The 26,038-nt window shown below is 36.6% G+C and overlaps 1 protein-coding gene and 1 non-coding gene across 2 annotated transcripts; one reads left to right on the top strand and one right to left on the bottom strand.

The window, feature by feature from the left end:
• Positions 1–6,256: 6,256 nt before the first annotated feature.
• Positions 6,257–19,072, bottom strand: LOC123559860 (leucine-rich repeat-containing protein 58-like). Its single transcript, XM_045351976.2, has 3 exons — positions 18,449–19,072; positions 17,639–18,042; positions 6,257–14,161 (listed from the first exon to the last, which is right to left on the bottom strand). The coding sequence occupies exons 1-3, from the start codon at positions 18,922–18,924 to the stop codon at positions 13,980–13,982; spliced, it is 1,062 nt and encodes a 353-aa protein (XP_045207911.2). The 5' UTR covers positions 18,925–19,072; the 3' UTR covers positions 6,257–13,979.
• A 218-nt stretch (positions 19,073–19,290) lies between these two features.
• On the top strand, positions 19,291–19,363 carry Trnar-ucg (transfer RNA arginine (anticodon UCG)). The gene has a single exon. It is a non-coding gene; the product is annotated as a tRNA-Arg (tRNA).
• The last annotated feature ends 6,675 nt before the right edge of the window (positions 19,364–26,038 follow it).

Genomic DNA, 26,038 nt, shown 5'->3' with positions numbered 1-26,038 from the left:
TTGTCTTTATGATTTGTATGATGGGCTGGAAACTGGACCATCTAGTTTCATATCATAGAAAAACTTTGTTAACCCTCTAGAACTTTTTTTACCAGATCTACACAAAACCTGATAGGAATGTTCGTCTTTCTAAAATCTAGATCTATTATCAGTTTTGAAACTGTTGTCTAGACTAGGTCACTAGGTTAAATCATGATCACTGTGACCCTGACCCTTTGACCTACTGACCCTAACAACCATAGTCACTGTGGTGCTTAGTCATGCTGTAATGTTTGAAGGCTGTAGCTGTTACACTGTCTTGACTTCACAGTCTGAAAATGGAAAATGTTGACAAATGAAAACACTGTTCGATTATACAACCGCCTAGGCCTCAGTGGCGGTTAAGGTCACTTACTTTGAATCACTTGCCCCTACGAAGGGGTTCCAAGGGTTTTCCCCCATCATCAAGCTGGAAAGTTGCCATATGATCTATGATAGCTTGTGACATTTAACCAAACAAAAACAAAACAAACATAGTACGCCCTGCTTTTTAGCTCACCTGTCACAAAGTGACAAGGTGAGCTTTTGTGATTGCACGGCGTCCGTGCATCCGTGCGTAAACTTTTGCTTGTGACCACTCTAGAGGTCACATTTTTCATGTGATCTTTATGAAAATTGGTCAGAATGTTCACCTTGATGATATCTAGGTCAAGTTCGAAACTGGGTCACGTGCCGTCAAAAACTAGGTCAGTAGGTCTAAAAATAGAAAAACCTTGTGACCTCTCTAGAGGCCATATTTTTCATGAGATCTTCATGAAAATTGGTCAGAATGTTCACCTTGATGATATCTAGGTCAAGTTCGAAACTGGGTCACGTGCGGTCAAAAACTAGGTCAGTAGGTCTAAAAATAGAAAAACCTTGTGACCTCTCTAGAGGCCATATTTTTCATGAGATCTTCATGAAAATTGGTGAGACTATTCAGCTTGATGATATCTAGGTCAAGTTCGAAACTGGGTCATGTGCCATCAAAAACTAGGTCAGTAGGTCGAAAAATAGAAAAACCTTGTGACCTTTCTAGAGGCCATATTTTTCATGAGATCTTCATGAATATTGATCAGAATGTTCACCTTGATGATATCTAGGTCAAGTTTAAAAGTGGGTCACGTGCCTTCAAAAACTAGGTCATTAGGTCAAATAATAGAAAAACCTTGTGACCTCTCTAGAGGCCATATTTTTCAATGGATCTTCATGAAAATTGGTCAGAATTTTTTATCTTGATGATATCTAGGTCACATGTGCTGAAAAACTAGGTCACTTTGTCAAATAATAGAAATAACGACGTCATACTCAGTTCAACACTGGGTCATGTGGGGATAGGTGAGCGATTCAGGACCATCATGGTCCTCTTGTTCAAATCTGGCATATAAAAACGGGCAATAAAAACAAGTCCGCAATTACAACAGGTTTGTTTATGTGAGGTTGGTTGATGAGGGAAATGAGATCATGACCTGTGAGCCTCTGGCCTTAAAATCAATAGGGACCTTCCTCGAGTTGTACTTTTAAGTACTTTGAAAGCCGTCGGTATACTATAATACTTTTTGACCGCTGTTCTGGAAGCATTGACGTTGTTGAGTATATCTTATAGTCCATGATCGACAACATAATGAATTTGTTCCAAGCAATACACCGAGATATCGCAGGAATAAGTTTAATATAAAAAGAATCATATTAGTATACAATTCCTCAATGAAACTCAGGCAAGTAGATCGGTTATTGAATATAACTCATGGGTTTCGCAAACCATCTCAATAAGGTGAACACTTGACCAAAGTTTCAAGAAAATCCTTCAAGTGGTTTAGTATAGAAGGAGGGGACAGGAAATTTAAGGCTCAGACATTTGAGTTGTGACCTTGACCTTGAATTGAATTTTGAGTTCTGCACATCGTCTTAGTAAGGGGAATATTACAGCCAAGTCATTAAAATCCTTCAAGGGGATTAGGAGATACAGAGCAGATACAAAATGGAAGGCTCAAACCTTTGACCTTGAGTTGTGACCTTGACCTTGAGTCGACATGGCTGACTCATGATTTCTGCGCATCGTCTTGATGAGGTGATCATTTGACGCAATTTTCATGAAAATCCTTCAAGGGGTGTAAGTTATAGGGGGCGCACAGACGGACGAATGGAGACTATTCCTATAACCCCCCCCCACCACTCATGGGGGTGGGGGGGGGATTAAACAAGAGCTGTCACAGGAGACAGCGCGCTCAACTATTTTGATGCTGGACAGTGAAATTGGGTACATCTGAGGAAGCTGGAGCTGTCACTGCAGTGTTTAATGACTCAAATGTGGATAAAATGTAGTAAAAAGAGGGCATAACTCAGAACGTACTGGTGCCGACATTATCGAACTTGTGATGTATGATGTGAGTGATGATGTGGAACAACCATTAAATCCATTTAGTAACAGCTGAGATATAAAAAGCATCAAAATTAAACTAATTCTAAGTAAAAAGGGGATATAACTCGTAAAACATTTGTGCCAGAGTGACTGGCCTTGTGCCATATGATGAGGATGATGATCTGGAAAAACTAATTTGTTTTAATCAAACTCATTAAGTGATGACAAAGATATAGTGAAAGTGCACCACAATTAACCTGAAATTCTAAGTAAAAAGAGGGCATAATTCATGAAATATTGGTGGAAGAGTTACGGCTCTTGTATCATATGATGTAGATGATGATGTAGTACAAGTTTGAATCAAATCCATTAAATTTTGGTAGTAACAGAGATAAAGTGAAAGCGCATCAAAACTTTAACCTGAAATTTTAAGTACAAAAGGGGGATAACTCATAAAATACAGGTGTCACAGTTATGGCCCTTGTGTCAAATGATGTAGGTGGTGATGAACAATTATTTTAAGTATGTCTCAAATCCCTTGTGAAATAACAGAAATATAGTGAAGATGCATCAAAATTAACGTAAAATTCTAAGTAAAAAGGGGGCATAATTCATGAAAAATTGGTGCCAGAGTTATGGATCTTGTGTCATATGATGTGGGTGATGATGTGGAACAACTATTTTAAGTTTGATTCAAATCCATTTAGTAATAACTGAGATAAAGTGAAAGTGCACCAAAACTTTAACCTGAAATTCTAAGTAAAAAGGAGGGATAATTCATGAAATACTGGTGCCAGAATCATGACCCTTGTGCCATATGATGTGGGTGATGATGAGAAACAACTATATTAAGTTTGAAGCAAATCCATCAAGTAATAACAAAGATAAAGAGAAAGTGCTTGAAAACTTTAACCAAAGTATGGATGCGGAAGGACGCCGATGCTGACGCTGGGTCGAGTAGGATAGCCCTACATACTTCGTATAATCGAGCTAAAAATTAATGTGACCTTGCCTTTGAGCTACTGACTACAAAATGGAGATCTTTTTCAAGTGAAACTTAATGATTGTGTGAAGTTTTAAAGTGTTAACTTTTATACTTTATGACTGAAGAGTCCAGAAACCATTGTTTCAGTCTCTAGGTCACTGTGTCCTTGATGATTGACCTACAGACCACAAACAACATAGGGATCCTCCTCATGTTGAGCAGTCATTATGTGAAGTATAAATGCTATTATATCTTCTGAATTAGAGTATGGAAACATAATATGTTAACAGATGGACAGATGGACTATGCCATAACAAGAGGACCATGATGGTCCTGAATCGCTCACCTGTCCCCACATGAACTGAGTATGACGTCGTTTTTTCTATTATTTGACAGAGTGACCTAGTTTTTGAGCTCATGTGACCTAGTTCTGAACTTGACCTAGATATCATCAAGATAGAAATTCTGACCAATTTTTATGAAGATCCATTGAAAAATATGGCCTCTAGAGAGATCAAAAGGTTTTGCTATTATTTTACATTTACCTAGTTTTTAATGGCATGTGACCCAGTTTTTTACTTGACCTATATATCATCAAGGTGAACATTCTCACCAATTTTCATGAAGATCTCCTGAAAAATATGGCCTCCAGAGAGGTCACGTTTTTCTATTTTTAGACCTACTGACCTAGTTTTTGACCGCACGTAACCCAGTTTCAAACTTGACCTAGATATAATCAAGGTGAACATTCTCACCAATTTTCATGAAGATCCATTGAAAAATATGGCCTCTAGAGAGGTCAAAAGGTTTTTCTATGTTTAGACCTAGTGACCTAGTTTTTGACCGCAGTTGACCTGTTTTCAAACTTGACCTAGATATCATCAAGATGAACATTCAGACCAATTTTCATACAGATCCCATGAAAAATATGGCCTCTCGAGTGGTCACAAGGTTTTTCTATTATTTGACCTACTGACCTAGGTTTTGATCGCATGTGACCCAGTTTCAAACCTGACCTAGATATTATCAAGATGAACATTCTGACCAGTTTTAATGCAGATCCCATGAAAAATATGACCTCTAAAAAGGTCACAAGGTTTTTCTATTATTTGACCTACTGACCTAGTTTTGGACCGCACATGACCAAGTTTCGAACTTGACCTAGATATCATCGAGCTGAACATTCTGACCAATTTTCATGGAGATCCCATGAAAAATATGACCTCAGAGAGGTCACAAGGATTTTCTATTATTTGACCTACTGACCTAGTTTTTGACCGCAGTTGAACCAGTTTCGAACTTGACCTAGATATCATCAAGATGAACATTCTGATCAATTTTCATGCAGATCCCATGATTATTAATACGGCCTCTACAGAGGTCACAAGGTTTTTCTATTATTTGACCTACTGACCTAGTTTTGGATCGGACGTGACCCAGTTTCGAACTTGACTTAGATATCATCAAGATGAACATTCTGACCAATTTTCATGGAGATCCCATGAAAAATATGACCTCTAGAGAGGTCACAAGGATTTTCTATTATTTGACCTACTGACCTAGTTTTTGACCGCAGTTGATCCAGTTTCGAACTTGACCTAGATATCATCAAGTGAACATTCCACAATTTTAATGAAGATCCATTGAAAAATACGGCCTCTAAGAGGTCACAAGGTTTTTCTATTTTTGACCTACTGACCTAGTTTTGACGACGTAACCCAGTTTCGAACTTGACCTAGATATCATCAAGGATTGAACATTCTGACCAACTTTCATAAAGATCCCATGAAAAATGTGACCTCTACAGTGGTCACAAGCAAAAGTTTACGCACGGACGCACGCACGGACGGACGACGGATGCTGCGTGATCACAAAAGCTCACCTTGTCACTATGTGACAGGTGAGCTAAAAATGTCTCATTTTGTAAAAATTGGCGCATTTTTTTTATAAGTAAAATTTCGATTTTAAACATAAGATATCACCATGTATATTGATTCTGTTAGCTTACTGAAAAAGATTGTGTAGAAAATTCTAAATTTAGCAAATTAAGCTTATCCACTGATTAGTTTTGATCAATTCTGTCCTGACACAATATAACAGAACAAGCTTCAACAAGTCCATCCAATGTTAGACATTATAGAGATTATAAGAATCTTAAATGACTGCCTGTGTAAGACATTTTTTCCCCCAAAACCCAGGGGCAGCATGGAATGGAAAACCTAGCGCCAACAAGGTTTTTTTTTTTTATCCATGCTGTCCTGAAGGTTGGGAAAACTCCTGCCATGTTAGATCATTTTTATATGCCTGCCTCTGAAAGAGCGGGTCGTAGTGGCAGCAGGCGGGCGGTCGGCGTCCAAAGCATGTCCGCTCTCTAATTCGAACATCGAATCTTCTTCAGACTTGCTGACGTTTGTGGGCATAATATCTCGGCCAAGTTTGATAACCAGCCAAATCGTCCCAGGCTCTCTTGGATTATGGCCCTTGAATTGCTCGAAAAACAGCGAATTTAGCCTTGTCCGCTCTCTAAGTCAAACAGTTTTCATCCGAACTTCACCAAACTTGCTGACAATGTTGGTGGACATAATATCTCGGCCAAGTGCGATAACTAGCCAAAGCCTACTGTTGATATTACTGCAATATTTTCAAAGGTATTATAAATCAAAGATCTGTCATACACTATGATTTAATAAAATGACGTCAAATTACGCTGTCAATATGCACACCTGTAGCTTATATTTTCCCTAGGAAAAATGTAAAGTGATCTACTCAGATAACCTTGTCTTGGTAGGCAAGAGAAGGGTAAGAAAGCATCAAAAGAAGGCAGGATAAACATCAAGCCAAGGCAAGAGCTATATGTTTGGTACAACATGGAAGTAGCAGAATACAAAACAATTTTTTTCTTAAAAGATTTTTATTGTACACATTATGGGATAAAACTTTTAATATGCACAAAACTGGCTGGCCAGGTAATTCTGCTGGCTTGCAAATTCTGTCAGATAGATTTCTTGTGTGGGGAATTATAAATTTTATTTCACCCATGTCAATTGTGTTATCTATAACATCGTTAACACAAATATTACTAATTTTTCCAGGAAACAATATTTACCCAAACCTTAAAAAAAACATATTTCTAGCATATTTGACAGAATTAGCATTCTTCAGCCATTTATACACTTTTAAAATAAGAATGTTCTTGGTACAAGCAAAAACAAGAAAACAAGAACTGAAAGGTGCTGTCTAGATGAATGCCCTTCAGCACCACAGGATAAAAAAAAGCATACATACAGCAACTTTGACAGAAACAAAGCACCACTGATATATCATCAATATATATCGTTGTTTGTGTATCATACTGACTAAACAAAACTTATGTATAAAATACACACTTAGTAAAAATTGATGCTGTAAAAAAAACAGGAGACTTTAGGTAATACAAAAATCTTCCATTATCTTGACCAGAAAAAAATGATTCAGTTTTTCCTCCCTTTAAGTCAATTAAAAAAATATGCCACCTTAAATTTGGAACAAATATGAAAATTGACAGAAATGTGTTTATGAAAAGATAAACGAAAGTCATTATGCTGGATTGTTATCACTCATGCCCCACTGTGCCACTCCCCTCCCCCTCCCCTAGGCCCTTTCCAAGCATGGTGTTCATCATTTATCTCAAGTCCCATAATGCTTTGCAGCAAATCTAATGAAAAACTTTAGTCAGCAGTGATTTGATATATAACTTTTAATTTATAATGCTTCTTGTTTATACTTGTAATTATTTGTGTCTCAAAATAAAAGGTAACATACTAAACATTCCCAACAGAATATCAGACAATTAATCTTCTATTGCAAACAGCCCTTAAGACCCAAAAATAGAGATATACATGACAAAACATATATTTGGTAATAAAAAAAAGCAAGTTCCTTTACATAAATAATACTATCATTACTGTTTTGAAAAAAAAATACATGTACATATTAATAACATACTCCAAGTATTTTCTTAAACTTTTGTAACTTATATCTAACTTAAGGAACTTAAGGGAATAACCTTTTATGATAATTTTCCATTAAGCTCTACATTTACAAATCTTGCTCCAGTCCCCATTTATACAACATACTTTCATAATGCTAATTTTGTTTCGAGATACATGTAACAACAAATGTGTTTATAAAAACAAATACAATGACACTTATCACTGTTCATTAGTAGACACAGGCTGATTTCTTATAAACAACAACAAAAAAAAAAAAACTATCACAAAAGCAGTATTTAATATAATATGGTAAAAATTAACTTGGTTTTAAAAGAGGTTTTATATGTTTGACAAAAAAATACAGCAGTCAGAAAATTATTGCTCTGTTAAAAAAAAACTTTGCATTGAGTGCTTTCACTCTAAAGTTCATAATCTTTTACTAACAAAGTGCTGTATTTTCATTGCTGTTTATAAATATGGTTAAGTACATACACTAATATATTAGCAAATACATTCTGCGACAGTGTTTGATTCCTCTAAAAATATTTTGCTCTGGTCTGGAGTTCAATTGAAGCAACGGTGTACAGGAGTGTTAAAGCCCGACACATTGTATAATGTTACACAAAGTTTATCTTACACCCAACACGGACAAAACATCACAAAGTTCAACATAGAAAGAAGTCTAATTCTTAAATTCATAATGCCTTTATTTAATGGAATACTTTTCATGTTTTTTTTCTTATTTAAACAAATAAAAGAATGAGATGGTCTAAAAGATAACATATGTATCCCACATATGTCATTTATTTATAATTTAAGTAAGAAATATGAAAACTAGGCCGTATCCCAAAACAAAAATCAATCACAATACATTTTGATGAATCATTTCTACCATATAAAAAATGGAGACCTAGGCTACAATAAAAATGAAATAAATAGCACCTTATATATAATTTTAGGCTGTAACACCAGTGCTGTTAACCATATATGACAATGCTGCAAATATTTATATTCGGGGGCTTCATTAAGGGCTGGTGATTGGGGATTTCCGCATGTTATAGTGTAGCCCAGGCTACTTTTCTAGTAGCTAGTCAAATTCTAAATGGGATGAACGCCATCTACTTTGCAATTTCCACCTCCTACTTCAATAACTAATGAAACCCCTGTATACTGATACCTTGTACCTGTAGTACTGTAAAATCATGTTTCACTGGCAAGATAAAAAACAAGAGGGCCATGATGGCCCTATATCGCTCACCTGTTATCATTGCACTTGAGGACAAGAAGGTCCTCAGAAAAAATATCTAAGTCCAAAGGACAGGAACAACAAAGGGAAGAAATTAAACCAAAAAGAAAAAAAAAATCTTAAAAGGTAGATATGTCAAAATAAACCTAAAAATTGGAGGTACTATCCATGTTGTACCACAGAAAAGTGGTCTCAGTTTTTCCCTACGGCCAATAATAAACAAGAGGACCATGATGGTCCTGAATCGCTCACCTATCCCCACATGACCTAGTGTTGAACTGAGTATGACGTCGTTTTTTCTATTATTTGACAAAGTGACCTAGTTTTTGAGCATATGTGACCTAGATATCATCAAGATAAAAAATTCTGACCAATTTTCATGAAGATCCATTGAAAAATATGACCTCTAGAGAGGTCACAAGGTTTTTCTATTATTTGACCTAATGACCTAGTTTTTGAAGGCACGTGACCCACTTTTAAACTTGACCTAGATATCATCAAGGTGAACAATCTCACCAGTTTTCATGAAGATCTCAAGAAAAATATGGCCTCTAGAGAGGTCACAAGGTTTTTCTATTTTTCAACCTACTGACCTAGTTTTTGACCGCACATGACCCAGTTACGAACTTGACCTAGATATCATCAAGCTGAACATTCTCATTAATTTTCATGAAGATCCATTGAGAAATATGGCCTCTAGAAAGGTCACAAGGTTTTTCTGTTTTCAGACCTACTGACCTAGTTTTTGACCCCACGTGACCCAGTTTCAAACTTGATCTAGAGATCATCAAGGTGAACATTCTGACCAATTTCTATGAAGATCCATTGAGAAATATGGCCTCTAGAGAGGTCACAAGGTTTTTCTATTTTTAGACCTACTGACCTAGGTTTTGATCCCACGTGACCCAGTTTCGAACTTGACCTAGATATCATCAAGGTAAAATTCTGACCAATATTCATGAAGATCTCTTGAAAAATATGGCCTCTAGAGAGGTCACAAGGTTTTTCTATTTTTAGATCTACTGACCTTGTTTTTGACCCCACGTGACCCAGTTTTGAACTTGACCTAGATATCATCAAGATGAACATTCTGACCAATTTTCATGAAGATCCATTGAGAAATATGGCCTCTAGAGAGGTCACAAGGTTTTTCTATTTTTAGACCTACTGACCTAGTTTTTGACCCCACATGACCCAGTTTCGAACTTGACCTAGATATCATCAAGGTGAACATTCTGACCAATATTCATGAAGATCTCTTGAAAAAAATAGCCTCTAGAGAGGTCACAAGGTTTTTCTATTTTTAGATCTACTGACCTAGTTTTTGACCCCAAGTGACCCAGTTTCGAACTTGACCTAGACATCATCAAGATGAACATTCTGACCAATTTTCATGAAGATTCATTGAGAAATATGGCCTCTAGAGAGGTCACAAGGTTTTTCTATTTTTAGACCTACTGACCTAGTTTTTGACCCCACGTGACCCAGTTTCGAACTTGACCTAGATATCATCAAGATGAACATTCTGACCAACTTTCATAAAGATCTCATGAAAAATGTGACCTCTAGAGTGGTCACAAGCAAAAGTTTACGGACGGACGCACGGACGGACGACGGACGCCACGCGATCACAAAAGCTCACCTTGTCACTTTGTGACAGGTGAGCTAAAAAGTTACTAAAAACAAGCTATTTATAGTAACGTAAAAGGGAAGTAATTAAAACAAGAGGACCATGATGGTCCTGAATCACTCACCTATCTCCACATGACCCAGTGTTCAACTGAGTATAACATCGTTATTTCTATTATTTGACATAGTGACCTAGATTTTGAGCACATGTGACCTAGATATCATCAAGATAAAAAATTCTGACCAGTTTTCATGAAGATCCATTTAAAAATATGGCCTCTAGAGAGGTCACAAGGTTTTTCTATTATTTGACCTATGACCTAGTTTTTGAAGGCACGTGACCCACTTTTAAACTTGACCTAGATATCATCAAGGTGAACATTCTCACCAATTTTCATGAAGATCCATTGAGAAATATGGCCTCTAGAGAGGTCACAAGGTTTTTTCTATTTTTAGACCTACTGACCTAGTTTTTGACCCCACGTGACCAAGTTTCGAATCTGACTTAGATATCATCAAGATGAACATTCTGACCAATATTCATGAAGATCTCATGAAAAATATGGCCTCTAGAGAGGTTACAAGGTTTTTCTATTTTTAGATCTACTGACCTAGTTTTTAACCCCACGTGACCCAGTTTCGAACTTGACCTAGATATCTTCAAGGTAAACATTCTGACCAATTTTCATGAAGATCCATTGAAAAATATCGCCTCTAGAGAGGTCACAAGGTTTTTCTATTTTTAGACCTACTGACCTAGTTTTTGACAGCACATGACCCAGTTTCGAAGTTGACCTAGATATCATCAAGGTGAACATTCTGACCAATTTTCATGAAGATCCATTGAGAAATACGGCCTCTAGAGAGGATACAAGGTTTTTCTATTTTTAGATCTACTTACCTTGTTTTTGACCCCACATGACCCAGTTTCGAACTTGACCTAGATATCATTAAGGTGAACATTCTGACCAATATTCATAAAGATCTCATGAAAAATATGGCCTCTAGAGAGGTCACAAGGTTTTTCTATTTTTAGATCTACTGACCTTGTTTTTGACCCCACGTGACCCAGTTTCGAACTTGACCTAGATATCATCAAGATGAACATTCTGACCAATTTTCATGAAGATCCATTGAGAAATATGGCCTCTAGAGAGGTCACAAGGTTTTTCTATTATTTGACCTACTGACCTAGTTTTTGACCCCACATGACCCAGTTTCGAACTTGACCTAGATATCATCAAGATAAACATTCTGACCAATATTCATGAAGATCTCATGAAAAATATGGCCTCTAGAGAGGTCACAAGGTTTTTCTATTTTTAGAACTACTGACCTAGTTTTTGATCCCACGTGACCCAGTTTCGAACTTGACCTAGATATCATCAAGGTGAACATTCTGACCAATTTTCATGAAGATCTTGTGAAATATATGGCCTCTAGAGAGGTCACAAGGTTTTTCTATTTTTAGACCTACTGACCTAGTTTTTGATGGCACGTGACCCAGTTTCGAACTTGACCTAGATATCATCAAGATGAACATTCTGACCAACTTTCATAAAGATCCCATGAAAAATGTGACCTCTACAGTGGTCACAAGCAAAAGTTTACGGACACACGGACGGACGACGGACACCGCGCGATCACAAAAGCTCACCTTGTCACTTTGTGACAGGTGAGCTAAAAAAATGATTGTAAGTGAACAAAAGAAAGATTTGCCATATAAATATGTTGACATAAATGAAATTTCAGATCAGTATCTTCATTAGTTACGGAGATATACCCATTTTAATTTGAAATAAAGGGAGGTAATTTGACATAAAATCAGTCCATAGTTATCTACCCTCATTGGCTCAGTCCAACTAATGACAATAATGAAATTTCAAATAAGTCCTATAAGTACTTACTGATATAAATCCATTTTGATTACAATCAGGGGAGGTAATCAGATATAAAATAACTCTGGAACCTATGATTGGATCCGATTTGTCATGGAATCCAAGATTTATTGTTGCTGAATATATTTTGGAAGTTTGTATCAAATAAAACCATAAATGAAGTCTCTATATGGCTGCAAAAGCCAAAATAGCCAATTCTGGACCTTTAAGGGGCCATAACTCTGGAACCCATGAAGGAATCTGGCCAGTTCAAGAAAGGAACCAAGATCTTGTGGTGATACAAGTTTTGTGCAAGTTTGGTTAAAATCAAATCATAAATGAAGCTGCTATTGTGCAGACAATGTCAAATAGCTAATTTTGGCCCTTTCAGTGGCCATAACTCTAGAATCCATTATGGGATCTGGCCGGTTCAAGAAAGGAACCGAGATCTTATGGTGACACAAGTTTTGTGCAAGTTTGATTAAATTCAAATCCTAAATGAAGCTGCTATTGTGCAGACAAAGTCAAAATAGCTAATTCTGGCCCTTTCAGGGGCCATCACTCTGGAACCCATAACGGAATCTGGCCAGTTCAAGAAAGGAACCAAGTTCATATGGTGATACAAGTTGTGTGCAAGTTTGGTTAAAATAAAATCATAAATGAAGCTGCTATTGTGCAGACAAGGTCAAAATAGCTAATTCCGGCCCTTTCAGGGACCATAACTCTGGAACCCATAATGGAATCTGACCAGGTCAAGAAAGGAACCAAGATCTTATGGTGATACAAGTTGTGTGCCAGTTTGGTAAAAATCAAATTATAAATAAAGCTGCTATTGTGCAGACAAGGTCAAAATAGCTAATTTTGTCCCTTTCAGGGGCCATAACTCTGGAACCTGTAAAGGGATCTGGCCAGTTCAAGAAAGGAACCTAGCTCTTATGGTGATACAAGTTGTGTGCAAGTTTGGTTAAAATAAAATCATAAATGAAACCACTATCGTGCAGACAAGAAATTGTTGAGGCACGGACGCACGAGACCCACGGAGGGACGGACTGATGACGGACGAAGGGTGATCACAAAAGCTCACCTTGTCACTATGTGACAGGTGAGCTAAAAATGCGGATTTCAACCTGAACATAAAATTAATAAATTTGCTTGTTGAAAATAAGTTTCGTAGACTGGCTCCACCACGAAAATAAGTCTGCCATATATATCAGTGATTTCACAGTAGACATGTTGTCTGGATTATCAATGGTAAGCGTAGTAACCTGAGATTATTACTTTAAAATGCTCAATTTCTGTCAATAAACTTCTGCATGTGTTGGTTTTTTTTTTACAGCAACAGACCAGGCTCAACTGGTTCTCTAGCAAGAGGTGTGACCCTGACTGGTTCCCAATACGTAACTGCTACATGATAACTGATGCAAAAGCATTTTCAAACACAAAATAGTTCAGTTTAAAATTATTTTGTATAATTTTTACAATCTTTGGCTTAAAAAACATATATACAGACATCTACAAAAGACTGGAAGAGTTATTATAAAATGCCCTCTATGTTTTTGGCTACCTGGACAAAATTACAGTTTGCTGACAGTACTGCTAAACTTTTTTTTACATCTGCAGGTTCCTCAGTATTGCCATGCAATATTATGTTTTCATAATGCTAAAAATTTGACACAACTATCATGAATTTTTGCCATTAAAAAAGAAACACTGCAAAATAATACCCACAGCAAACTCAGATTCCAAGATTATATCAAATACAGTACTGTACATTGTACAGCGACAATATAAATGCAAGTATAGAGAAAAAATGTTTTTATATTTGTAACTTTGGTAGCAACAATTTACTGTTGTATCATATGCTCTAGAAATGTTTTGGCAAATTTGCAAATCAGCCCAGTAAAACTTTTTTCATCTTTGCACTTGCCGAGTCCTCGTCATCAGTTTCGCTGTCGCTGTACACAGACGTGTATGAACATTGTGGGGAGCACAGATACTGTAGCAAGGGCAAGCGATACTTGCCGCAGAAATCCACAAATTTTACATTCTCTACTTTGGAGCTGAAGTATACACCTAAAAGGTAAAACAAACAACTTAAACTATTTAAAGTATACATCAGAAACGTAACATACACAATTCAAAGCTAAAGTATTATGCAGGGGTGGTAAAATCAGTAGTTTAACTCACCCAGTTTGTCCTAGGAAAAATTCACATTATTTTACTATATAACCATTACATAGGTAAGCAGAAAAATGGGCTTATAAGGACAAGCAAGTCAAAGTCAGAATTTGCCACCGTTGAGTATACACCTGAAATATTCTAGGGGCAAATGCGAAAGAAGTGTAGGTGCTTCTTTATTTATATGGACTTAAGACCTCTTTTGCATTCGCCCCTCAAAATAACAAATCTGACAAGAAAATTACTGCTCTACCCTATATATGTAGGGAGTCAGCCCTGAAAAACTGCACTGTTATTTAATTATCAATAATAATTTATCATTAACTGTTTTTGTGCATGTACCTTATGACTTCCTTATACCAACTCAGGTATTATAGAACAAAAGTTGAAATAATAATATTACTGGCATGTGTAAACATACTTATAACCTTGATAAAATTCAAGTGTATTTTTAATCTGGTGAACTTATCCGATGTTTCAATATATATTACAAATAATGTTCTGATAAAAAGCTCAATATAATGTTATGTCACAGCTGTTATACAAACATGTATTAACAGTGTCACTATATTAATGTCCTGAATTCTAACCACAAATTTTGACTAACAATGAAATGGCATGTTTACCACTATTAAATATAGTGAGTCTAAAGCGGGATGCTTTTAAGTCATTATTTTGAAAACAGAGAAAGAACTCCATTATATTTTAACTGTGAATAAAAAAGAAAATAATAAAAAGATAAATATGAACCAAAAATATTTCATTTTTAAGAGTTTTGATATTTTCAACACACAGGATTTTTTTTAGACTTTTTTTTAATGGGGAAACTGTTTTCATTACAGTATTACTGCATAAACTTGAGAAACTGAGAAACTATAAAAAAAAAATTTATAATATGAATATAGCTTTTTTTAAATATATCAATTTCAGCGTTACCATTTATTTACATTTGCTACTAAAGACATTGATTTCTTCTCTACCTAGCAAATATACCTGACCCTAGAGCTTACTAACCTTTTAGGCCCAGAAAAGAAAATACTGTTAAACTTAGCAATTAACTGTTTACTCAAACCTGGAGACAGTACTGGTTAAGAACCATTTGCCGGACAGGACCAGTTTCCGGACACATGTAATATCCGCTTTATTTCGTTGCTATTCATGTAATTGTTTCATCTAGATCATTTAGATGTTTGTTCTTCATGTCTACAACAAACCACTATTTTATAAGGCTGTATAATGTTTGGGTTTTTGATGATAACTCACCTGCGTTTACAAAACAACTTTATGTCTTAACGGGGCATGAAGATAGCATTGTGCATGCGCAGTAATATACACATGACGAGGTATCAAGTGGGGAAGAAATAATCAAACTACATAATGATTGTCTGCTGATAACATGTTCTACTTTTAATTCGACGCTAAAAGTTACGTAAGATGCAGGGTTGTCGATTTTTGCACTAATTTTATTCTATATCTATTGGAATTATCAAAAATTCGTATGAGACGAAATTCGAGTTTTTTATAGTCAACGTCGGTTTGCTTTCGTAGCTGCTATTGAACGTCGGGTTATGTTTCATTGCAATTTTAAAGAGATGAATGATAAAGAAATGTGTAGAAATAGTTTAATTACTTATTTTGATATCAAATTAACAACAAAACACCGTAAAAGTATTTGTCCGGATACTGGTTTACCTGACGGGAAAAATAACTTATTTTAGTGACCCCATTTGAGGCCCCATGGAACCCATATTTTACGTCACAACGCGATGCTGATTACAACATCGGATGTGGAAGCAGCTGAAATTTGTGCAGTGTGGGCTTCATTTATGTCAAATATTTCTTTGGGGGAATAATGGAGCCGAAATATGAAAATGTGTCCGGAAAATGGTTCCCAACCAGTACAGATAAAAAATCTTGCTAATGTGTGGGTGCTTAATCCCCACTTTCCTTAGGCAGGCAGGCAAGATCCTTAAAAATTTTTTTTGAAGAATTTATGTACCTGTTCAAACATGCCACTTAACACAATGTCTAAGTAAAAAGGATAAATAATTTTAATCCAAAATTTACATGTATATACATGCAGGGGTTCCACTAGACCCGAAAACCCAAGAGTCCCAGGACCCTTGGGCCCAAATTTTGAAGGGTCCTTTTCCAAAATACAGGAGTCCTGTCCCAACACGTCAATATAATTTACTATATTTTTTTATTCAGTAATACGTAGATCTTTACCTAAGAAAACAATAAACCCAAGATCATGTTACAGCATAATAAAAATGTCAGTCTCAGGTCATATAGTCTCATATTGTAAACTAATATTTATCAAAATTCATGTTATTTAAATTAGGTTTTTCTTCAATATTTCATTTCATTTTTAATAACAGAACAGTGCTATAACACTCTAGAAAAATGTATCCAAAATGTACTATCCGAACACTGTTACACTTTCAGAATGTCATCGGAAAGTAGTTTTTGCTCAGTTTATTTGGCAAACTAAGCTAAATCAGCATTAGTTCCTCAAATAATGATGCTACTTATCATAAAAAACTGCATTGAAATTCAAGTTTTTTTACGAATTTTGGAAATATGCATATGACATCGGGTGTAATTAGACCCGTGAACGGACATTCTAAACTTATTTTTGCTTTCGAAATTCATCAAAATTTGTGAAGTTTCTTGTTGAAATTACGATATAATCACTAAACAATGGTCTAATTTAAAGTTGGCATGAAAAAATCTTGCAGGGCACTTTTCACATGCTCGGTAATCAGCTGCTTACGATAATTTAATAATTGGCGCCTTTTTTGACAGTACACAGGATTCGCTTTATCAATTAATTTCAACACTTCATTGATTTCTTGTTACCTATGTGCACTCGCCGTGACGTAATTGCTGATAAAAAATCAGCGAGGCATGTCTACAGGAGAAAGGGCGGGATTTAGCAGAGATCATAGGCAGGAGAGCATGACCGCGAGTGTTTATTTTAAATACACGTGTCTATCGTGGAAATAGTTTTACTGAAGGAAATTAATGATAAGAGAAAGGATTATCAAAGGAAAATGCCCCCGGGTCCCGAAGGACGCACAGGCAAGTATTCTGCCGGGTCCTTTGAGCGTCTTTTGAAAATCTCCCGGGTCCGGACCCGGGGTCCCGGGTCAAATGGAACCCCTGTACATGTGCGATGGACTCAATTTCTAATCTTTTATTTTATTTTTTTAGTTCGGTTTAACGTCGCACCGACACAATGATAGGCCATATGGCGACTTTCCAGCTTTGATGGTGGAGGAAGACCCCAGGTGCCCCTCCATGCATTATTTCATCACGGGCAGGCACCTGGGTAGAACCATCATTCTATATAGTAGTTCTACACTATACCTTTGCATTTAGGATTAACACATCTTTCAGCAGAAGATAGGTACTTGACCAGGTGAGACGGCAGGTCAGAAGTTGAATACTTAATCCGGTCAGTTTTGATGACTCTCCCCGCTAGTTCCATCAAAGAAGGAGGATCAAAACTCAAATCTTGTACAAATCTAACAACTAATGGATTGTTTCTAAGACTAAGTTCCGTCAAATTCAATGCAACAATTTCCTGAGGTAGAGTGGAGAGTCTGTTGTTGTGCAGACTAAGTGAGCGTAGTTTTCTGAGATGAGAGAATGTTGGTGGTAGACTGTGTAATTGGTTATCACATAGAACAAGTGAGATCAGACGATGCAATGTGCCTAGTTCAGCAGGTACCTCCTGCAAAGAATTACCGCCCAAGTACAACACTTCCAACCTGAAATATATAAGAATTGATAAAAATCAGCATGTTGCAAATAAATAATTGACAAAGTATGGTACTTTTTCTTAATATTTTTGTATTTGATTATTCATGTACAAAACTCTGAGTCTGACTGATAGAAAAGTGAGTGAAAGGACAGAAAGGTTTCTGAACACCTTAATCAACATGACTGTAAGAAAACCAAAACAGTAATATGGTAGCCAAGAAATGCAATACTGCTGAAATAGTTATAAAAAAGCAACTTTAGGAGTTTGCTTTCTGCAGCTATTAAAAGTTAAACAACTGCCTGACATGTAGTAAGCTACGATCTAATGAACAGTTAGTCATGGCAACAAAAATACTTTAAATGCTTAACTTTACACAAAAGCTGTTCTGCCAAAACAGCTTCTAAAATACATACCTTGATAAGCCTTTTATAGCACTCGGTATGGACTTAAGACTATTGGCGCCTATATGCAAAGTTTTTAAATTCCTCAATTCTGTCAGCTGCATTGGGAAATCTGTGAATCGGTTTCCACTGAAATTTATTGTCTCTAGCGATATCATTAGTCCAAAATCTTTTGGCAAAGAGCTTGCGTCCAGCAGATTATTTCTAGCAGTGAAAGTGTTCAGGTTTTTCAAATGTAAAATTTCACACCCAATGTCAGTCAAACCATTGTTACTGATGTCTAAGTTTATAAGATTTAGAAATGTTCCCAATTCACCAGGAAACGTGACAAAACTGTTATGGCTTAGCTGAATAGATTTCCAACCCGTTGGATCATTTACGAGATAGTTAGGCAACACTTCTAGTTCACTGTGTGACAAATCCTCAGAGTTGTCATCATTAAATTCACTGTCCGAAGAAGACGGCCAATCGACATATTTCTGCGCCATGTTAGAGCTCCGACAGCCCTGGCGATCCTCAGAAAACTTCAAATGAAAGTTACCTACATCGCACAATGTTTATTTTACACAAGGCAATATTCAGTACAAAACATAGGTCAATCACGAAGTTACCGAGTGCCCAGATAGCTTTTAAGGAAGTTATCCGAAGAGCTTCGAATGTAAGTAGGACACATCCGGTCTGTAAACAAGGTCACGTGAATTGAATACGAAAATGCTGATTCTGGAAGAAAATAGTTCATTTAAAAGTTTTCCAAAAATAAATATAATAAATGAACATGATATACCACACTAAGCTGATATCCTTTACAATAAAATACATATATATTCTGTTATTTTCCTCTATATTGTAACGACGGCCGCGTGGCCTAATGGATAAGGCGTCTGACTTCGAATCAGAAGATTGCGAGTTCGAGTCTCGTCGTGGTCGTTACTTTTTTTTTCCCAATTCAATATACTAGTACGGCAAATTCATTCGAACAGGGCCCACTGAGTTGTTCAAAATTTTAACAAGCGATTAAAAGCAATAATATTGTTCAAAATTACCGTTAAAAGAAAGCAAATAAAATAACTTTGTAGTTTGTAGAAAACAGTCTAATTAACAAATTCGCCCATTAGTTAGACTTGGATGGCTAAATATTGTTGGGAAACGAATGGATATAAAATCATCAAATATTTAATGACCAGCTGGTCCCTAATTAACTCGCAAGGCTTCGCCTTTTTTAGGGTTATTTTTCGGCATTTCAGACTTTGAAAAACAAATGTATGAGGTAAGAATTATGAACAATGAAAACTCTTTACAATAAAATCAAAACATCATACTAGTGTTTCCCACCAAGTCTAGTAGATTTCTATTATGAATCAAATAACAGCCTGTTAAAGTTTCGAACAACCGGCCCCTGGTCTATCTGTATATAGAAATAGAAGTTTCAGTCTAAGCCCTCGAAATGTGCTCGGACTTTGACGAGAATTCATCTTGATAAAAAGTCTCTTAGATCTAATAATAAAGTATGTCTCTTGTAAAGAGGCTAGTGCAAGATACAGAAGACGGCTTCCCTGTTTCTTTAGCGTGCCAAGTGTAAAGCACGACAACACGAAATTTCGACTTCGTATCTTGCCCTTTTATCCACAATATTTGAACGCCTGTCCGTCTGTCAAGGGCCAGAAATGTAATGGACGGCTTTTGACTCTTAGAAGTGGAACCATCTATCCACAGTGGGGATCGAACTCACGACCCCTGGATTGAGCTTAAATAGTGATATTTTTATGAGCAAAAATGTTTACGTGTAAACAGACATTTTACACAGAAATCTACCTACCTACATACGTACCTATCTATCTATGAACCAATAACCATGTCCATGATTGTTTCAAAATTTATTGCCAACTGGTTTTTTAGGTCGACTATTCAAAGAATAGGTAGAGCTATTGGACTCACCCATGCGTCGGCGTCCGCCTCTGCGTCGGCGTACCGATTTGGTTACGTTTTTGTAGGTAAGCTGGTATCTCAGTAACCACTTATGGGAAAGGATTGAAAGGATTGAAACTTGACACACTTATTCACTGTGATAAACTGACTTAAATTGCACAGGTTCAATAACTCTATTTTTTTTTTACAAAATTATGCCCATTTTTCGGCTTAGAAATTTTTGGTTGAGGGTTTATATGTAAGCTGGTATCTCAGTACCCACTAATGGGAATAGATTGAAACTTCACACACTTGTTCACTGTAGTGATCTGACATGTAGTGCACAGGTTCCACAACTCTACTTTGCGTTTTTACAAAATTATGCCCCTTTTTCGACTTAGCAGTTTTTTGGTTAACTCGTATCTCAGTAACCCACTAATGGGAATGGACTGAAACTTCACACACTTGTCCATTGTCATGAGCTGATATGCACTGTACAAGTTCCATAACACTGTTTTTACAAAATTATGCCCCTTTTTCGACTTTAATATTCATTCAGTTGACAAGACTGTTGAATAGTCGAGCGTTGCTGTCCTCCGACAGCTCTTGTTACAATTTAGAGCGATGCCCTTTTATTTTGCAGTAAGTTTGTCAGGATTTTCAAATGGGTATGCATAACGTTTTGGTCCACCAGCTACAAATGGTTTGATATGATTTTCTTGTATTTCATTTGTAAAATCGCATAAATAATCACCTAATGAGGGCATCGGGTCTCCTGCTTTCGATGTAAATACAAGAGAACCGGCATCTTCGTACAACGCGCGAGGACTTAGCTGTGTAATTCAGGTCTTGTATGTGCTGTTATATAGGTTGCAATGACCATATGTTGGTTTTCCTAGTTGATTCTACAACTCTTCCCTGTATTTCCAGCGTAAATATACACTTTTATTAGACACAACGTTCTACTCTGTCACTCGTTAGTTTTCAAAGTACAGGGCTGGTTCATCAATGGACTGTATTTCATTTTTGTTTAATTGTTTAATTTTGACTAAATTTGCACGCATTCCTGCTTTTTTCTCTCTATACTATGGTAGTCAAGTTGGACCCCCTCTTTTTCAATATACTGCTTGATGTACATTTGCCTTTGTTCTTCTGTTTTACGCTATTTTGACCGGTCACAGTTTTCCTGTTTGATTTTTAAGAAATGTGTTCACATATTCAGTGGAGAAACCCCATTCTTTACCAACAGGATCATATTGAAAAAAGTTTTCGAAATGCCAGACTTCATAAATAGAATCCAACGTGTATCTCTTAACTTATCAATGGCTTTTTTGCTTCCTTTGTTACAGGTGTCTTTAAAAGCTCTTTTATCATTCGTATCTGTTGGTAGGATTTGGCAAGTATTTTGCACAAAGATGTTCATTTTACAAGGCAGGACATATATGAATAGGCCCTCGTGGTGGAATGACATTATATTTGATTTACCCTTCATATTTATCAATCTCGGCAAGTTTTTCTGTAATTATGCTAGGGTGACCCAAAGGACATTTTTTCCTGTTTTATTTATAAATGGATCACTTCCTTCAGAATAAAATGAGGACATAAAGAAACTTCAGTTTTATTGCTTATAAATAAGACAAAATTAAAAGATTGAGATTTAAATACGTGTACGTTTATCAATTGCAAACATAAAGATAAGAATGTGCTAACTTCGCTTCACGAAAAGATTTGAACGTGTATGCCTAATTTTGATCAACATTTCAATATTCTGAATTTTGACATTACAAATGCTTAATGCAATATCAACATGCATGAAATCGCAATTTCTCGATAACATTGTTTCAGCAAAAGAAAAAGAAGAAAAGTAAAAACAAACATATAACCATGTTATCCTGATTAAGAAAACTAGGGCCTACATGTATAAAAACTCAAACTCTCGAATACATCGTTCCAGCAAAAGCATATAACCTTGTTAAGCGAACTAAGAAATCAAAGTTTGAAATCTCAACAATGTATTGTCTTAGCAAAAACATGACCGTGCTCCCTATATATAGAAATCTCAAACTCACAAATACATTGTCTTAGCATCTTAGAAAAATACATACACCTGTTATGCAAACCAAGACCCCATCATGTTGAAATCTCAACCTCACAAATACATTGTCTTAGCATCTTAGAAAAATACATACACCTGTTATGCAAACCAAGACCCCATCATGTAGAAATCTCAACCTCACAAAATACATTGTCTTAGCATCTTAGAAAAAGACATACACCTGTTATGCAAACCAAGACCCCATCATGTTGAAATCTCAACCTCACAAATACATTGTCTTAGCATCTTAGAAAAAGACATACACTTGTTATGCAAACCAAGACCCCATCATGTAGAAATCTCAACCTCACAAAATACATTGTCTTAGCATCTTAGAAAAAGACATACACTTGTTATGCAAATCAAGACTCCAACATGTAGAACTCGGCCTCAAAAATACATTTTCTAAGCATCTTAGCAATAAACCTACAAACTTGTTCTTATTATACAACCTTGTTATGCATATTCGACTACGCAATTGTTTGGTCATTAAAGTTTCTGTGTGTAAGCTGGTATCGCAGTTCCCAGAAAGGGGAGTGGATTGAAACTTTGCACACTTGTCTATTTTATATGATCTGGCATGCATTGTCCAGGTTCCACAACTCTACTTTCCGACTTAGCTTTTTTTTTCTCTCTTGGCTGGTATAAATCTTTAAATCAAAAGGATTTGGCTATTTCCTTAAAAACTTTATATATATATATATATATATGTGTGTGTGTGTGTGTGTGTGTGTGTGTGTGTGATTACCAATAACGGCAATGCGCCTAGCAGTACAACGTGCACATTCCACAGCAAGTCCACTAACCTAATAAGTTTAGTTATGAAACTGCATGATATACACACCCGTATTGTACTACACACTCGTACTGGTTCAACATGTGCATATATATTCAAATCTATGTCTCAAAAATCAGCAACGATATTTTAGTTTATTTAATTGATTGGGACCAGAGAAACTATATTTCCTCTCTCTGAAAGTTGACGGAATCTTAAAAATACACTGAATTTATAGAGATATTTTGCATTAAGGGATATAATCAAATTTAGAACAGTTGACTTTCCCGTACGAGACATCCGCGGGGATATAAGTTCACATTTCTGTAAACGTTCCAGGCACGTAGGAAGTATTTTCAGATGGGGGAGGGGGACACAGTTTGAAAATCAGCGACCTATAACAGTCCCAGATCAAAGAAACGTTAAACAACGTTTTTCTATTTTTTTTTTTCTTACTTTTTTTTTTTAGTTGTGCGTGTTTAGCCCATAACCCCCCCCCCCCCCCCCCCCCTCTGTTCCTACGGCCCTGCGTTCGGTAGTTTTCGGGTAGGATCCCACCCTCATGTTATGTGTAACGATTTGCAAATGTTCTATGTATCCTAATGTTGTTTTGATATGTACAGTGTTGATACTAGTCTCTTATAATTCTGTTATAGAATGGCTATAATTATTATGCATATATTATGTAATGTATGTAGATGAGACTTTAGTAAATAATAAATATAAATAGATGCAAATTAAGAAAGATAATAGGTAAGGGTAGATTTCTCAGAAGCACATAGCACCAAAAACACAGCCCAAGAGCCACGCATTTACATAGTAGGCCCACAATAAAAAGAAGCTGTAATAGAAAAATATTGCAGACGAGTTGCTTCAAACATCCAACAAGTACATATTAATTTATGCTAAATATTGATTGAGGGGAAGGAAATGGTAAGGGGCGAAATGGGGTCGGGGGTGGGATGGGGGGAAGAATCAGAAGGGGAAAGTTAGAACCCTACATGTATTACATCTCATCCTCTCGTGTACATTTTCTCAATAAAATATAAAGCCCCCATCACACCAAACTAGTTCTCAAAACGTCCCAACCCGTCATAAAATATTGTAAAACGGGCTGCGATCTGGCTAGAACGTTTGAAATTTGGCCGGAAAATATCCATAACGCGAGCATAGTTAGTTGTTAAACAGTTCTCGATACGTCCATTGCGTCTTTATCCCGTCTGAAGTACGTTTATAGTAAGTTCAGTTCGGAAAAAATGCCCGTTCACCTCATGTGAACACCGTTTGTATGCAGTCCAAGTCCGTCTGTAGTCAGATTAAAGAAGTTTGTAACTAGTCCTACTTCGTTCTGAGTACGTCGAAATACGTTCTAACTAGTTGTTAACTCGACCAGCTCGTTCACAGACAGTTTAACTCGTTCTGGTTACGTCCTCATCTCTCCCTAGTACGTTCAGAACGTAAATTGCAATCGCGTTCTGGCCCGATGGCTATTAAAAGCCATCACGTTTCGCCCAGTTCTCATTCTCGTTTGTCTCTTCAACCTCTCAAGACACAAAAAATCTACAGCAATAGGCAAGTATCAATATGATTCCAAAGAAAAGTGAAGCCAAGCAGAGACAGAGTGTAAAGTGCTAAAGCAGTAAAAGACAAATGCCGATACAGTCTCCTGAGTCAGCCCCTGAACGTGAAAGTCGAGAGGATGAGTGTCGTAATATATTCCCTGCACCTTCTGACGACTCTGTCTCCAAGTCCGAGGATGAAGGAGGACAGAGTCAGGAACCAAAAGGCATAATCTTGGCTAAACCTTGTGCCCAAATCTTGAATCTGTACGACAACGGCATGTATTTATACTCTAACTTGTGTAATTGTACTGCAGACGGGATCGACGTTGTAGGAACTGTGAATAAACGTACTAAACGTACTAAAAACGTGCGGAGCGTACTGAGAACGTATTGTAAACCCTTAGAACTGTTTTGAAACGTATTGCAAACTTAGTATTTTATTTTGATCGTATTCAGGCGGAATAACGACGCACTAAGGATGTAATGCGGTCGAGTTAAGTCTTTCTGTGAACGGGCTAAACGAGCTACAAACGGATCCGGTCGGTGTGCACACGTACTTAAATTGACCCCCCGATCGCATTACATCATACCACGTCTCTAGTACGATCGAAGTACGGCGGTTCAGTTCTTAGTACGTCCATCTCGTTTTAAGTACGTTGTCAGTCCGTCTAACTGCAGGACGGAATGATCGGCAGAAATTTTTGAGTAGGCTCAAAGTTCTGGAGCACCATTCCCGTTCAACCCCGTCCGAGCCAGTCCATAAAGTTCTTAGACAGACTGTAGAACGTCGCTACTACGTTTGTTCCGTTGCCACACAGTTTGAACACGTTCGGCTACATGTTTTAGAACGTACTGAAAACGAGCTTGGTGTGATGGGGGTATAGTATAATGTTATTGGTTATGCAAATTCAGAAACACTGGATATTTCAATAATTCTAATTGGTAGGGTCACTGTCCCGCAGTTTCGCCATCTGATAAGATCTGCGTTTGTACGAGAACTTAGAACAAAGAGTACGTTTGAATACTATAATTATTTTGAAGTATTCTTTTATAATACAAGTAGCTTAATAGACTTCATACCTTAATTAATAAATTACCCCAATCAGACCCAAATTTAGTGGTTGAAGTGTTCTTTAAAAAAAGAATATCTCACTGTATACATGCTTTAATACGATATTTGTAATAATGACCAGCATGTAGAAATATCTGTATATACTCTTTTGCATGTATATTTTTTATATAAATAGGCGAGTTTATAACAGTAA

Source organism: Mercenaria mercenaria, chromosome 10 (assembly GCF_021730395.1).
Source record: "Mercenaria mercenaria strain notata chromosome 10, MADL_Memer_1, whole genome shotgun sequence".
Classification (NCBI taxonomy): Eukaryota; Metazoa; Mollusca; class Bivalvia; order Venerida; family Veneridae; genus Mercenaria; species Mercenaria mercenaria.
This window is presented reverse-complemented; position numbering and strand designations above follow the sequence as displayed.

Coding starts and splice junctions, on each gene's coding strand:
- LOC123559860 (XM_045351976.2), bottom strand. CDS start 18,924: ATGGCGCAGAAATATGTCGATTGGCCGTCTTCTTCGGACAGTGAATTT. Junction 18,043..18,448: donor GCTATAAAAGGCTTATCAAG/GTATGTATTTTA, acceptor TATATATTTCAG/GTTGGAAGTGTTGTACTTGG. Junction 14,162..17,638: donor TGTTAATCCTAAATGCAAAG/GTATAGTGTAGA, acceptor TTTACCTTTTAG/GTGTATACTTCAGCTCCAAA.